This window comes from Protopterus annectens, chromosome 9.part0 (assembly GCF_019279795.1).
Source record: "Protopterus annectens isolate FY-2018-M chromosome 9.part0, PAN1.0, whole genome shotgun sequence".
Classification (NCBI taxonomy): Eukaryota; Metazoa; Chordata; order Ceratodontiformes; family Protopteridae; genus Protopterus; species Protopterus annectens.
In genome coordinates this window covers 233,397,983-233,413,854 of record NC_056743.1, presented here as the reverse complement: position 1 = coordinate 233,413,854, position 15,872 = coordinate 233,397,983, and the positions used below count along the sequence as shown (strand labels likewise).

General features: G+C 36.3%; 1 protein-coding gene across 5 annotated transcripts in view; it reads left to right on the top strand.

Annotated features, from left to right (window-relative positions):
* LMO1 (LIM domain only 1) overlaps positions 1-15,872 on the top strand; it is a 292,729-nt gene that overhangs the window by 158,515 nt on the left and 118,342 nt on the right. The window contains exon 1 of one of the 5 annotated variants that reach the window (XM_044082805.1): positions 2,154-2,310. The exons of the other annotated variants lie outside the window; for them this stretch is intronic. Coding sequence (XP_043938740.1) covers positions 2,259-2,310 — 52 coding nt within the window. The 5' untranslated portion in view covers positions 2,154-2,258. Of the gene's footprint in view, positions 1-2,153; positions 2,311-15,872 lie in introns of those variants that run through there. 5 annotated transcript variants of the gene reach the window in all.

The following is a 15,872-nucleotide window of genomic DNA, read 5'->3' as shown; positions in this document are numbered from 1 at the left end:
GAATAAAATTAAAATTCATAACTTATATCGAGGCTTGTTCATAAAATGCATCTAGAGCAACAGTGTTACTGATACCTCAACTTGCATTACATTTTGTTAGTGTATCTATCTATTACCCTGGCGTGTGTGATCTAAACATGTGCATTTTTCAACCACAACATAAGCTATAGCTGAAACAATAACTCTGATTTAGATTTACAGCAAAACATTTCAAACAATACATGAATGAACAGATAAAATATTATTTAATGTTCCTAAATGAAGGATGAGAATGCATAACTTAATGTGTGCTCATTTGTATACTTACAGTTTCAAAATGATGATCTCTACAAAATTAAAATCATTGGTGAATAACTATGTTAAGGGCAAACAAAGAGGTTAAAAACTAGGTTTGGGATATTTCAATAAAGAAGTTTGAAATAGTAATAACTGGCTGTTCACTTTAAAGCAGTTACATTGAGTGAAAGGCTTCTCTTCAGTTAAGCATTTCAAGACAGCAGGAACAAGTTTGAAAAACGTTCTTTCTGAAATGGTAAGAAAAAAATGAAAACCCGCTTTGTGGGATAGGTCTAAGGGAACATATGACTAATACCAGACAAGAGATTGTGTGGACCATAGGAGGAAGACTCATTAAAAGTTCTTGACACCCTTTTTAGGGCACTTAACAGTACTTAATAATGCTCACCTCATGTCCAAAACTGAGCAAGGTCTTGTACAATTACTCATGGACAAATTTGTGTCTGCCCATCCAAACATCAAGACTAGCCTTAATGGCAACCAATGTAAACCTCATTTGGCATTTAGTGCTTAGTTCTTCTTTAAGCTAAGGGAATATTGAGTAAAGAGCCTCTCTCTCCAGTGAGCCTTGTGGTCCTGCAATTTTAGGTCTTTTGTGCGAGTGGTTGAAGATCTTCTGGTTTAACAGGTACAGCAGCAGTTTCATAAACTCATTCCATACAAGAATGGAAGGAGGAATGCAAGCAGGGAATCCTAACTTTAAAGATAAAGAATTAAAACAGGAGAAGGGAAATGGCATAGAAACTGTAGTAAGCCATAGAATCTAGTTATGCTAACAGTAAAAAGGGATTATGTTCATTATCAGGATCCCCTATGAAAGAGCAAAAAAAAAAATCCAAAGCTGTAAGAAATATCAGTATAGAAAGTGAAGGTGAACTGACAGAGAACATTTAACAAGAATCCGTTGAAAACGGAAGTCTACACAGAGACTTGGAAGAAACCTTAGCACAGGAACGGAGCCAAAAAATATATAGAGACATAGAGCAGCCAAGTAAGAACCTTCAGAAAAAAATGAATAATATAAATAAACTAAGCAGGAGATTGCCAAATTCTGACCCTACTTCTAATTACAAGCAAAAAATAAAAGGAAAGGCAGGCTCAAAATAACCTGTATATGTAAGTCAAGGTAAAGTGAAACTGATAAGTTGTATTCTATGAAAACTTGCTGTAGAAAGACAACATAAAGAAACACAAGGAAATATCCACTCAGTGGTATGAGAGAAATGGACCGAGCACACAACCCCCAAAAGAAAAGAACATTAAACAGGTTTGTAGTAATAGAAAGTAAAGCTGAAGGTGATTTTTCTTTCAAACTGTCTTTTGTAGTGGAAGACCTAAATTTTTTTGGGGGGACACCTTCCTTCTTGAAGAAAGTTACTGAGGAAAGTGACCCTGATTTAGCTGACTTATACAATAATAAAAAATGGCACTGGATCAAGTAGCACTCCAAAAAAAAAATAGTTTATTCCTGGTAAGGTAAGCTAGTTGTAGCAAAAGTTGTATGAAAATGCTTGCTTTACCAGGAATAAACTACTGTTTTTGGAGTGCTCCTTGGTCCAGTACCATTTTTTGTTATTTTCTAGTTTGTTCATTTTTTTTCTCAGTTGTTAGCTGACTTGTATCTCAGAGGCATAATCTTAAAAAGGCACCACAGGAAGACAGTACTTTTTAAGTAGGGCTAGAGGGAATATAACCGAGGTTGTTGATGAAGATGGGGGATAAGATGTTCTCATTATCATGTGCCATTATTATTTGAACTGAAAGATGATATTTTGTGTAGAGTGAGTAAAAATAAGGAAGAGATTGCACGCCAAGTGCTAGTGCCAAAACCTTACAGCACTCTTGTAATCCTTTAGGACTACAGTCACATATTGGGACATCATCTGGGCCAGACAAAACCAAGGCAAGAGTACAACCTGGAAGTAAACAGCCATGTTTAATGAAAGACCTAGACAACTTCAATGCCTGTTGTCCAGAATGTGCCACAAACTGAATCCAAAGCCTATTATAGAGGTACTATTTGAATGCACTGCTGTGAACATTGTAGGGGCCACTTGTAAGCCTATTATAGAGGTACTATTTGAATGCACTGCTGTGAACATTGTAGGGGCCACTTGTAAGCCTATTATAGAGGTACTATTTGAATGCACTGCTGTGAACATTGTAGGGGCCACTTGTAAGCCTATTATAGAGGTACTATTTGAATGCACTGCTGTGAACATTGTAGGGGCCACTTGTAAAATCTGTCATGGGATACAAGTGCATACTATTAATATTCACCTGTGCAGAAGCATCGAGTTTATGAAGAGGCAATATGAAGGCCATAGCCATCTTCCAGAGTAGATCTCATTCGAGATATTTACTGAAGTTTTCCTTTATTTCAAAAGTATTGCATCAGTTATGGCAGAGTTTTAGTCAAACTGTTGAAGACATCAGTGCGCCATCTGTAGACTTACAAAATAGAACAAATGTTCATTAAAACACTGAAGACCTTACATTGTCTCTCTCTATATATATATATATATATACACACACACACACACACACACACCTATATACATATATATATATATATATATATATATATATATATATATATGTAAAATTTATACTTGTATAATATAAAATAATGATAGTCTACTTTTTAGGGCCTTGTTGCAATTTTAACCTTCATGAACTCTTTGTATAATGCTGGGTTTGACATAAAGGTAATTTTAAGTCCCTAGTAAAGTGGCAGAATGAACAAGAAACTAAGCTTGTGTCATTTAACTTCACTAGTCTTTTGTCATTCCAAAGTAATTTAGATAAGCCTGATTCTTTGTGACCTCTGTCTTATTTGGAATAAAACTGTGATCATTTTAGTTCAACTTCTAAGTTAATGCTATGGCATTTCTAACATGAACTCTGACATCCTTAATAAGGAAAGTATTCATTCTGCATCTGCATATTGCCTGACTGTGCTTAAATTGCCACCTAATACATAACTTATTAAAAAAGACATGAGCATTTCATAAAACTGTAGGCAGCAAGATGAGACTTGTCACTTAGGTGAGGTATGCGTTCCTTCAACCTCCTGGGAAGCATGGTGAGAATATGTATTACTTTCTTGCTGGAGAAGGCCATTGTGTTCATCAAACACGGTGCTGTGAAAGGTGAAAATAAAGCTGCTAATTTGCCTGACAGCTAACCGTGCACAGTAACGATGGAATTTGGTTGCAGTATGCGGTCTTTTACAATATGCAATTCCTTCTTTTGATACGAGTTATGTAACTAGAAATGAGTTGTCTAAGATTGCCTAAAATAGATGCATTGTAGACTAAATGTGAAACATTGCAGCCGTTTATAATACAAGTTTCCCAAGCCTTGAAAATCTATGCAGCCGTTTAAAGTTTCTTTTGAAAAATTGGTACATTTCAAATGAAGACTATCATCATCCACAGTCTAGTATATACTGCTAAAACCACACTGAATGAATCCCTCCAAATCATTGAAAAGAATATATTTACTAATGTTTTACCATCTGCTGTCACTGTAATACAGTAGGAAAAAGCATGATAGTTATCAATTAGCAACACAGCTACCTTTTTTTTCTTAAATTTACATATCTTTAAACTTTTACACAAAGTACTGGCCATCTGTTTAAAAATAACTAAATGAAGCTCTAAGAAATGAAAGCCAATGAATATGTTTTAGGGTCACAGGTCAATGCCTTCATTTTCAGCAAACACATGCAGCACCAATTTGATTCTTGTTTAATTGTTTCTTCTAATGCTTTGTCTTGTAAGAAATCTTAATCGTGATTATACCAAACATATAAACTGCCTTTCCATTAAATGGTCTTGAATGTTGTTTGTCAATAGTTTACATTTAGTACCATCGGTCATGCACACACGTTTTGATTAATCATTAAACTTTTTTATTTTAAGCTGTCACTCTCTTGGCTTACTTTCAAATGTTATAAGTAGAACAGTGGTTATAAAGTATCAACGATTTGTCAGTAATTAACCAGTGTTACATGTTCACATTGTACTCTGGTTTTATATCCCATTTAATGAAACGGTGTTCTGTTGTCAATGCTAATGTTCATTGCCATATTGCTGGTCTGTATGTCTAGTGTCATTACAAAGTTGCTTCAGAGAATGACTGAAGAGGGTGCTTGGCCTAGCTCACTAACTAGTTAAACTGAAAAATCATTAATAGTTTCCAGTTCTGTAAATTGTGATTGATTTAAGGCAGAATTTTCCATCACTGATGTGTTTTAGATGCACTATTCTGATGTACAAAATTTTTACTTCTAGTGGAAATGAAAATATTGCTACAAACGTTTGCATTTGTAAAGCAGTTTTACATTCACATAGAGGGGTTATTATCATGAAATTATTATGATTATAGTTATTTGATGAGCAGACGGTCATGATATCTAGGGAATTATATATCTGGATAGATAATGTTAGGTGTTGGCTGAAATCCAAATTTGAAATAAACCCACAACAGCAAATAACTATATATGGGTATGGAGGGAAACGTTAGTACGTATTGCTTCATGCTTCTTTACGATTTGCACGTTCAACATCTTGCACCATCTCTTAAAGGCAGCCAGGTGCATCTCATTTCTGCACTTCAGAGTATCCCACACTACTATGTATTTCAGGTAATGCAGAGGCTTCACCAAAGCTTCTGTCACTGTATTAAATAGCAGTAGCTGATGCACTGATCACTGTGACACAGCAGCTGTCCCCTTATCATGGAAACTTAAATTCTTTTTTTTTCACCATCATATTCTCTTGTATATGCCTAAGCCACTGTGGTGCATTGGTAGCATTATCGCCTCAAAGCAAGAGGTTCTCCCGTTTGATTCTTGGCTGGAGCACCTTCTGTGCGGACTCTGCATGACCTCCCTGTGGTAGAGTGGCATTCGAAAGACATGCGTGAATGGGCGTGCCATCGTTGAAGGTTGGGTGTCGAGCTGGCACCTCGGCACCATAAAAATCTACTGCCAATCATTAGCGGACCGGAGTTCCGCTGTGGCGACCCTTAACCAGGAAAATCTGAAAGAAGAAGAAATTCTCTTGCATATGCCTAAACTAGAGTGTAGTCTTTGGAATATACAGCAACACAGTATAACTTCTAAACATTAAGTAACTGTAGAATGAACGCTATGTCTTTGTGTAGGTGAAATGCACACTAGCAGACAGTTGGATCAGGTAAAGTGGGGAAAAATAGACACAAGACAAGTAGTTTTACAGGTGCAGAGAAATAAATTGTATCGGTTTGTCTAAAAAACTTGTCTTAAAGATGCTGATAATTTATGACAAACCAGGCATAATGCTTTAAATTAAAAAATTCAGAATGTATAATTCAGTTGCTGATGTTTTTACAGTGCATTACCAATGTTTAGTTAATTTTTTATTTATTTATTTAACATTTGTTTACCCGGAAAGTCAAACTTGGAACAAAGCCAATTTTCAGTGGATGCCTGGGGAGAAATGCTGCAGATGCATGTCTTTGTAACATGGGAAGAAACCCACACAAATGCAGGGAAGATGCACAGACTCCACACACAAGGCACCCCAGCCAAGAATCAAACCGTATAACCTCTTGCTATGAGGCGACAATGCAACCGCTGCACCACTGCTCATCCAAATCACCTAATAATGTGTTACATTTCATCAGTTCTTTTATATTCTGAAATGCTGACACAAAAAAATAAAAATGTTATGGCAGATGGCAAGCCTCTCTGCACCCTTCCATGGATGCTTGTCCCTCCTTTTCCCCTTATCTATAGATATCAGCTCCATGCTCACAGTAGTAGGAAAAAGTACACCTCACAGAAGTCAGTATTATTCAAACTAACCACAATTAATACTTGGCAAAAAGCTACTTCTTCAAACAAGCATCTGGCAGATCAGTTTTTTTTATTTCATTTCAACCTTTAAACACCAGAAGAAACTTGAAGAGATGTGCTGTTGGTTAATAATCAAAGATTTACCTATAGGATCAAAGAACATTTTTCATCCTGCTTTTCTCATAACTGCATACTGAAAGCCATGAACATTATTTTTTGTCCAGAAATGTCTCATGATCTAGACAATTAAACTAAAGCATAAAAAGGTCACACAGACAAACCACTTAGTAAAAACTATAATAAGGGCCTGGGCCTGGCATCAAAGTCTTCACTGTAATACCATAAACCTCCTGTAGTGGAGGCCCATGAGATATATGCAAATGGCCCCTTAAGGCTATATCAGTGTTTCAGCTATATGGTTTCTGAATGCCCATGTGTTTTACTTTTATTCTTTTAAGTCTTTAGTGGTGCATTCATGACACTCGTGTCAAACCCCACTAGATGCAGGCATACCATGTTTAGCCCTTGGCTTGTTGTATACAGTTGTCTAAATATAAGCCAAATATCTTGAGATCGTCTATACATATATTTGCTTATGTATAAAATATATACCATGTTGTGGAAAGGAGTGCCTATGGTATTGAATTGATGCTGAATGTACCCAAACTGCTACAGATAGGAGAGTTGTGGTGCAGTGGCTTGTATAGTAAACATACCCAAACTGTAACAGTTTGTAAAGTTGTGCAGTGATTTGTACAAGAGATTCTTCACTCTGAGGCAGGGCATAATAAGGAGAAATATTACTCCTACAAGGGGCAGAGTTTAGTTATTACTGAATGTAGGTCAAGGGCTTTATCAACAGGAAACTAACAATTTCAAATTCAATATGGATCTTTGTGCTGTTTAGATTAGTCTAGCATTCTTTCACAGCGGAGTTTGACAGTCAAAAAACTGTCATAGTGAGCATTTATTGACACTCTGAGAAGTACTACATTACAAATAATGATTTCTATGTACAGTTATATGCTGTTCAATACATTGATATCAATCTATTCAATTTAATACCAATATATATTCCAATTTCATATCAAAACTTCTTCGTAAGTCGGACTAGTCTGCTTTATCATGGATAGTGCCCTAAATCTCTTTATAAATATTGCATGTCAGTGTGTCTTGTGACCATTCACACCCCACCAGTACCCTCCTTCAGGCTGCTACTCGTAGCAAGTTCAAACTAGTTCAGGCACAGCAGTCACCGAATCTGTACCCCATAAAACATGCTCCAAGGTTATTTCATATACTTAGTAAAATGTTTTAATGTCATCAGGTATGAATTACATACCTTAAACATGAATACAGTCTAGAAGCATAAAGTAAATGCATGCACAATGAAATTCTCAAGTGCTGGACAATGACCTATCCAGGGTGGTATTAAGAGAAGAAAGTTAGGAACTTAAGAAGTTTTTCAACCATGTATAATGGGTAGCAGTAATAAAGGCTGCACATTAATTACAGCTATGATGTTTAATCCATTAAACCAGTTTTAATGGCTTGGTTTAGGCAACAGGCTGAATAGAATACATCAGTGGCACAACAGGTAGTACAATCATTTCTGATGTCATGAAGATAAGGTTTTGGGCTCTATCCGTACATGAGGTGCTTGGATTCATGTTCCAGCACTGATGCTGTGATGGAGTTTAAGGTGATTCATGTTCTGTTATAGATGCTGCGATTGAGCATAAGGTGATTTGGGTCCCATTACAGATGCTGTAATAGAGCACAAGTCTTTTGGATTTGTAATACTATGATGGGAATGGACCCCATTCATAAGTCAAAGTATGATTAAAGTTCATAAAATTAGTATTTGAATAGCCAGAAGTGCTCTTCGCAGCACCCACAATGTGCCTAGTAATGACTCTTTCTACAATTCATATTTAGTTACATGTATCTGTAAATGGTTTCACTTCAGAATCCTGAACTTCATAATTCGGAATCCAAAATTCTGAATATTCAAAATCCTGAAAACTCAAAATTCTGAATCACAAAAGCCCCCTGCACCCCACACACCCCCTGCTAATTAAATATATAAACTCCAGATTGCACTCTACAGAAAAAAATGGCAAACATACCATCACATGTGTTCATGACTGCCTGTTGTAACCTTAGTAACATTCCCTTATAACTTGCTATACTAAAACATAACTCATGATAGTGAAGTGAAATGCAATCTTGGTGTTAATGTATTTAAGTAGCAGTGGGTGCGGGGGGCGCAGGTTGGCTTGCCTCCCTGCTTTTATTTGGTGGAATGTAATCTGGTTTGTGTTCCTTATAGTCCGTATAATGTATGCTTTGTGTTTTCAGTCTCTTGGGATTCAGGATTTTGAATTTTCAGGATTTTGGGCTTCCAGATTATGAAATTCAGGATTGTGATATTTTAGGATTCTGAAGTGGAACCATCTGTAACATATCTAAGTATGATTGTAAATTCTTTTTTATAAGATCCATTGCTCCAGCTATTACTGGAATTACTTGCCCTTGCTTCCGCTGAAAGTCCTGGTGTTTCCTGACTTTGTCTCTCTCTCTCTCTCTACATAAGACACTGTAGTCATTAGGTGTAGCAGTTTCAATAATCAATGCTGCTTTTGTCTTTTCATGGACTACTATATCTGGTTTTCTCACATCTATTTTGAACTGTTGGTAATGGATGAATCCCATGTGATATAAAATTTATTATTTAATATGATGCTTTGTGGCTCATGTTTCCAGTGCTTTTCCACACTTCAGTAATATAATGTTTGCACAATCCACAATGCAACAATCTTGCCACATTATTTTGCCTTTCACTACACAGTCCTTCTGCCATTAGTATATCGCAGCCAATAACCAGATGTACGACTGTTTCCAATTCTGTTTCTCCCACATGTTCAATAGACTTTGTAAGCCAACGTGTATGTAGTCCAAATTCCAGGGTCGCCAATTTTAACTTTTCATCTTTTGGTTTAAGTTCACCTCTCTCTAACCATTGTTGCATTCGATCCTGATCAACATGAGGTTATTCCAAGAGTGTTCTATACTTGCAACTATATTTATGCATTCTCCACACTTCTTGCCTTCTCATCTGATCCTTCACCTTATGTTCTTTCTTTTGTGTTTTGGCACATTCATTTGCTGCCTGAATTTTATCTACTTCTGGTTTGTCTTCTATTCCAGCTTGACGCCAGTATGCTTCTGCTAAACTAAGCAGGGAAGTCACCTTAGAGTTAACCTCCTCATGTTTCAAAACCTTCACTGCATTTGGGTCTTTAGTTCAGTGGATATGTATGTAGTCCCATGACTGTAGATCTATACATGCAATCAATTTCGAGCAGGCCCATACCCATTTCAGAACGGGGAATATATAATCTTGGTATGCACTGATTTTTTTTTTTTATAAATCATTTGAGCATGGAGCGTCTTTGTTTTCCTGTCCAACCTACCCAACACCCTTTGGGGACAGTCACTTGAAAACTATATGTTAGGACATGAAGAGCAAATTGGTTTATAGCTTAGACTTTGTTCCTAGATGTCGACGCTGTTATCAGTATTTAAGTCTGATCAAATATTTCTTAGTAAGCTTTATTCACTTTTGCTCATGTTTTATTGTTCTGTCATCAATTCCCAAATATTTATACACTCCCTCTTGCTCAAGTTACTTTTATATCGCATTTCTGTCCCAAACTGATGTTTTCCTGGTGCTGCCATTTTCCTGCTTTAAAGGTTGCATTTGCACATTTATCAAGACCAAATGACATTCTTATATCATATGAAAAAGTTTTTACCGCTTGCTGTTGTGCTTTCAGTTCCTCATCTGATGAACTATACAATTTTAAATCATCTACAAAAAAAAAAAATAAGATAATTCTTTATACTTTGCTGTCTTCTGGGAGCCAAATTGTTCTATCAAACTTCTAACCTTCTGTAGTCTATTTCTTTCATTGATCTTAATATCTATCCATTTCTATACTCTTCTCTTAGAACATTTTCTTCTAAACTAAGGGCACATTCTTTGTTCTCCATTTCCTGTGGGCATTCTATACAAAGTTCTGGAGCATCTTCCTGTGCCACATTCTCTTCGGTTTCATCCTATGTCATCCTTTGTTCTTTCATATGGGAGGTCATTGGTCTATCACTCCACAACATTGACTGTGTCAGAGTTGCCACAGTTTCCTGTTCCTTCGCTAGTTGCGCAACTTCAACTGAACATTTGTACTGGTTTCCTATGAAGGCTCCAAAATATCTTCATATGGCAAGTGATCAGATGTTTTCCACTCCACCGGTTTCTCCTTAATTTGTGGATGCATTCCTCTATCCTGCTGTGATGTTATCAGAGTTAGATTTTCTACACTAAATCCTTCACTTTGCAGGTAATCCATAAACTCCATTTCTATTTCTTTAACCTCTCAATTACTAATCCTCTTTTCTACTTTTCCTCTTTGTTTATTTTTTGTATTGTAAAATTTTCCAAGACTGGATGCTTTTGCCTGTATTTTTCTTCCAATATCTGTGGTGCTGCTCTTTTTGTATTGATTAGTTTTGCTTTCACTCTTGCACAAATACTGCACCATATTAAATCATTTTCTTTCCCATGTTCACATTTCTTCAGATGTCTCCTGCTCCTCTTGTTTCTCCTTACTTTGGGGACTCATTTCATCATGCTGTGATGTCACCTGTGTTAAACTTTCTGCACTAAATCCTTCACTCCACAGGTATTCCATAACTTCATCTTCTATTTTTTTTAACTTCTACGTTACTAGTCTTCTGTTCTTTGTTCCCTCCTTGTGATCTTATTTTTTTATGAATTTTTCCATATCTGGATGCCTTTGCCTATATTTCTCTTCAAACATCTTTGGGGCTCCCTTTTTTGTGTTCATCAATTTAGCTTTCCCCTTTGTATAAATATTGCATCATATCCGATCTCTTTCTTTCCCATGTCCATATTTCTTTAATACCTTTCAAAAGTCTCTAGATTTTTTTTCTTTATATTTTCACACTTTCTCAGTTGCTTCTCTTTGCAACCAGCTCAAGGTTTCTTGGTCTATATAATTTTTTTTCATAAATCTGTTGTATTAATGACCACACATTTTTATTTGAAGCTTCTGACAGTTGTTCTTGTGGAAGTATTTTTTTCCCTCTAATTTTTTCTCTCAATCTTTTTGTATATCTTCTGTCTGAAAATTCTGGGTTTCTTGCACAATAGTAAGGTGATTTATGTTCCATTACAGATGTTGTGATGGAGTGTAAGGTGATTGGAGAATAAAGTCATAATGTTTCAGCACTGTTGCTATTATGGAATGTAAGGTGATTCATGTTCCAGCACTGGTACTGTGATGGAGCGTAAGGTGATTCATGTTCTAGCACCAGTACTGTGATGGAGGATAAGATGATTCATGTTCCAGTGATGGCACTGTGATGAAGCATAAGGTGATTTATGTTCCAGCGCTGGTACTGTGATGGAGGGTAAGGTGATTCATACTCCAGCACTGATACTGTGATGGAGCATTAGGGGATGATGCACCCCTTAGGGGTTGTCCTTCAGATGAAATGTTAAATGGAGGTTTCATTTCCCTCAGTAGGTGACCGCTCTGGTGGCTGTAAAAGAATCCATGGCACTTATTATGAAGAGTAGGGGAATTTCTCCAGGGAGTCCCTCCTGAATAAACCCAAAAAATGGACCCTTTCTTATGGGAATAACCAAGTCAACAAAAAGAACTAAGTATATGAATAAACAGATGTCAGCATTTCAAAACAAGTCACCAGCAGGCTAAGATGAGCGGATGGTATAAGCATTTGCTGTTTGCTGTATGAGAGTTAACAGACCATCTGCCTGCCCCAAGTGTAACCCATTATGGAATCTGGAGCATTGTACCTCTTCTCATACCATACCCAGTTATTGCCAGAATCTTAACTTATGGGAAGTGAAGTCCAACTCTTAAAATGCATTTCTACCAAGGCCCCCGCTGAAAATAGGCTCTGCCCTAGTCAGACTTTCCTGGTCGACAAATGTTAAATAAAATAAAAATAAATAAATAACTCACTCTGTTTATTGTTTATAATGAATTAGAATTGTTGAAATGAAGCTCTGAAGAGTATGTTAATGAAGTCCATTTTTTAAACCTGTTTTCTATAATTTAACTGCATTGTTGCACTGTGTAGTTTGTTTTTATTTTTTCTGTCTAACAAGTATTATTCATAGAAACTAAATGGGTCTATATTAATTAATTGAAGGTTCATTTCAATTAACCTTTCTTGACTAAACCATAACCGTTGAATATTCATTTCAGTGAACATTCTCATCGAACAAAAACAGAGAAACTTGGCCAAAACGACACTAGAACAGATACCACTATACCCATATATATATATATATATATATATATATATATATATATATATATATATATATATATATATATATATAAAATCAACTCCAAGATTGCACTATAGTGGAGAAAAAGGGCAAATTTGTGCTGTTGGGCGACTGCTTCTTTTCCCTATGTAAATTTTTCTCTGATATGAATGTTCACTGAAATGAACATTTGATGGTTAGTGTTCAATGAAAAAAGATTTGCTGAAGTGAACCAGACCCGAACTAGGCATGCATATTTTAATTTTACAAAATCCATGAACACACATGCAACCTGACGCTACTTGCTGATTTTTGTGCTGCATATTTCCCTTTTATAATTATTACTGAAGCAGATTTAATATTTCAATGGAGTGAACCATTTTACCTTAGAATAGTAAGTAGTCACTTTGATTTTGGCAAAATATATATTCATGTGTTTGGTTTCATTCCTAGTATGATTTCTGTGTTAAATGACTGACGTTCCATAAATCCATTTTCTTTCTGGAAGAACACCCCCCCACTGTACAAAATGCAACCTCTAGATTTCAGGCAAACATTTAAGTTTTAAGACTACCATACTGATATATTAAAGCCATTTACTTTGTTTATATTGACAAAAAAACAACACTGTTTCATTAAGGATGCCACTTGTACTAATCAGTTAGTACATCCTTTGCACTGGAACATATTTGATATAATAGAATTGTGGCACCGTGTGGTATAAGGAACCACATGTTAGTATGATACAGGAACTGTATAATTACAAGATGTGGTTTCTAAGATAGGTTTGAATATTAATGTTTTAAGGAACTGTGTAGCATTCTTTGCCATGAGATAATCCTTCTAAAGACTAAACATTTTTGACATACAGCAATTTAGAGTTCTACTTGAAGGCATTAACCAAGTTGGCAAGTGTTTTCTGAGTTACTAAAGGGATTTCAAAACTGGCTTTTGTTTGTTTTCTTATTTATTTACTCGTTCATTCAATTCTGTTATTGCCTTAAAAAAAGTTTCATAAAGAGCTTCCTAAGAAAGAAATTGTATTTAACACTGTAAGAAATTTATCAAGACAGAAGTCTGAGTGTTTTTGCTGCTTTAATTCTTATCCATGTTATCCTTTCTCTTGCTTTGACAAGTAAAATAGAATGCTATTTTCAGTGTCTCAGGCATTGCATATGTATCTGTTTATGTTCAACACTTGCTTGGTCAGTTCATGTCCTAATCTTTCAGTTGCAATTAACCAGTCAGCCTCTGTTGGATATGAGTATCACACTGGATGGGGTTGCATCCCTTATAAGATTTACAAGTCACTCCCACCTTCCCTAGCCATGTCCTCTAATGTCCAGGTCACAGATTAATCTGAGGCTCAGGCCATCATCTGTAAGTGCCATACATGGCTGTAAATCCTTCATACAAAGTTATGTTTTGTATGATATTAAAGTATTTGGCTATTAACCTCTTGATCTTTCTTCCTGAATACTGTTGATACATAGAGTAAACTCTCTGTTAACCGACACCCATGGGGATTGGTTGATGCCAGATAAACTGTAGTTTCTGGTTGCTTGAGAGTTGCTATTAAAAATGGGTCTGATTAATACTGTACCCTATACTATTTATTCGGTTTGACTTGTTGTCAGGTTGGAGAGAGAGAGGGAATTTATTCCCATCTTCCTTTTTAAAACTCTAAAAACGTAAGGTACTTTTCTGCAGGGGGGAAACAAAGTGCAACACATGAAAATTGTACATATTTCTTCAATATTTTTTTGCCAGTTGCTTGAGTTACGGTTATCTGAGAGTTTACTGTAACCAAACTTAAACTGGGACATAGAAACCCATGTTGATACTTCTCTTTCCTTTGACTATCATGTGACAATAGTTGTCAGGAAATCCCTTTAACACAGCTAGGTACAAATGGAATATCTCCAATGTCTAAAGAGAATAACTCCCTTATACTCAGCAGTGATCAGAAATTGAGTACAGTGCCCAGCCCTTTGGGATGCACCTCACTATTCATATCAAATAAATAGAACTAAAGGTTCCGAACCAAAAAAGATCATAGGCCTAATGTCCCTGAGCTATCAAGAGGTTGGAAGCTCCACCCCTTCTAGACTTCTGAGAGAAAATCTCCGTTTTGCTTACTGTACCATAAGAGACCTTGTCTTGGACTTGCTGTAGCTCCACATGTCAAATGGATCCATTAGTACTAGAACCAAAGATGTACATCTTGAACAGATCATGGCGAAGGGATAGCTTTATAACCCAACACCTCCATAACCTTGGGAATAAACCCCTCTTGCATTTTGAACAGTGTGACTAAATGGAACCTAAATGACAAGAGGAGTGTGGATAAATTCGTTTCAGAGTTGAGTGGCATGTATGGCCTCCTGACCAAGGAGGTAAAGACACCGGGGAAGGCACTGGCAAGAGGTAAATCATCCTAAGAGTACATGGGCTTGGAATAAGATCTTAAGTGAACTGTAGGTGATCTTTCAGATGCTATAAATCTGTAAAATGTCATTAGATTTCCAAAGACCATATGTTTTTTAGACATCCAAAACCTTATTCTTCAGTTGAAATGACAGACATTCATTAGTATAACTATAAAAAGTTTTGTCTTGAATAATCATTATGTTAAAGTTGTACAGGTATTAAAATGCCACTATCCTGCCTGGTTTTACAGGTATTGTGACAAATTGTCCCTAAAGCCTTTAGGTAAGAAACCAGTACCGAAAACCCAACTGACCATCTACAGAAACCAAAATGACTATATGAACAATAAATGCTAACCCTTAGGATGCTCATCAAGTAAATATCCCCACATGAAGGTACATTTACAGGGCCCTAGTAGATATCCCCACATGAAGGTACATTCACAGGGCCCTAGTAGATATCCCCACATGAAGGTACATTCACAGGGCCCTAGTAAATATCCACACATGAAGGTACATTCACAGGGCCTTAAAAGGTTTAGCTGACATAGTTATCTTCATTAACAAGGGTTGTTAGATTAGCTACATAACTGGCATTTTTTACCCCCTCCCCCAATTAAACAAAGTACCAGACTGGTTTGAATGGGTATAACAGCATCTATGGCAGTTTGATCTTGTCCTATATTGACTTTAAGAATATACTTGCTCCTGAACCCCAAGAATGTGATAAAAATTACATTAACAGATGATGCAGACAGATTTTATTGCAAAAATAAGATGCAGCCAAGGTACATCGATATATGGCAGGACAGTAATAGTAACATAATTTCAACCACCAGACAGCATGTTAGAATCTCACCTCAAATTCTTACAGAAACCAACAAGACAAATCCGCAACCAAAAGTTCAGTGTTGCA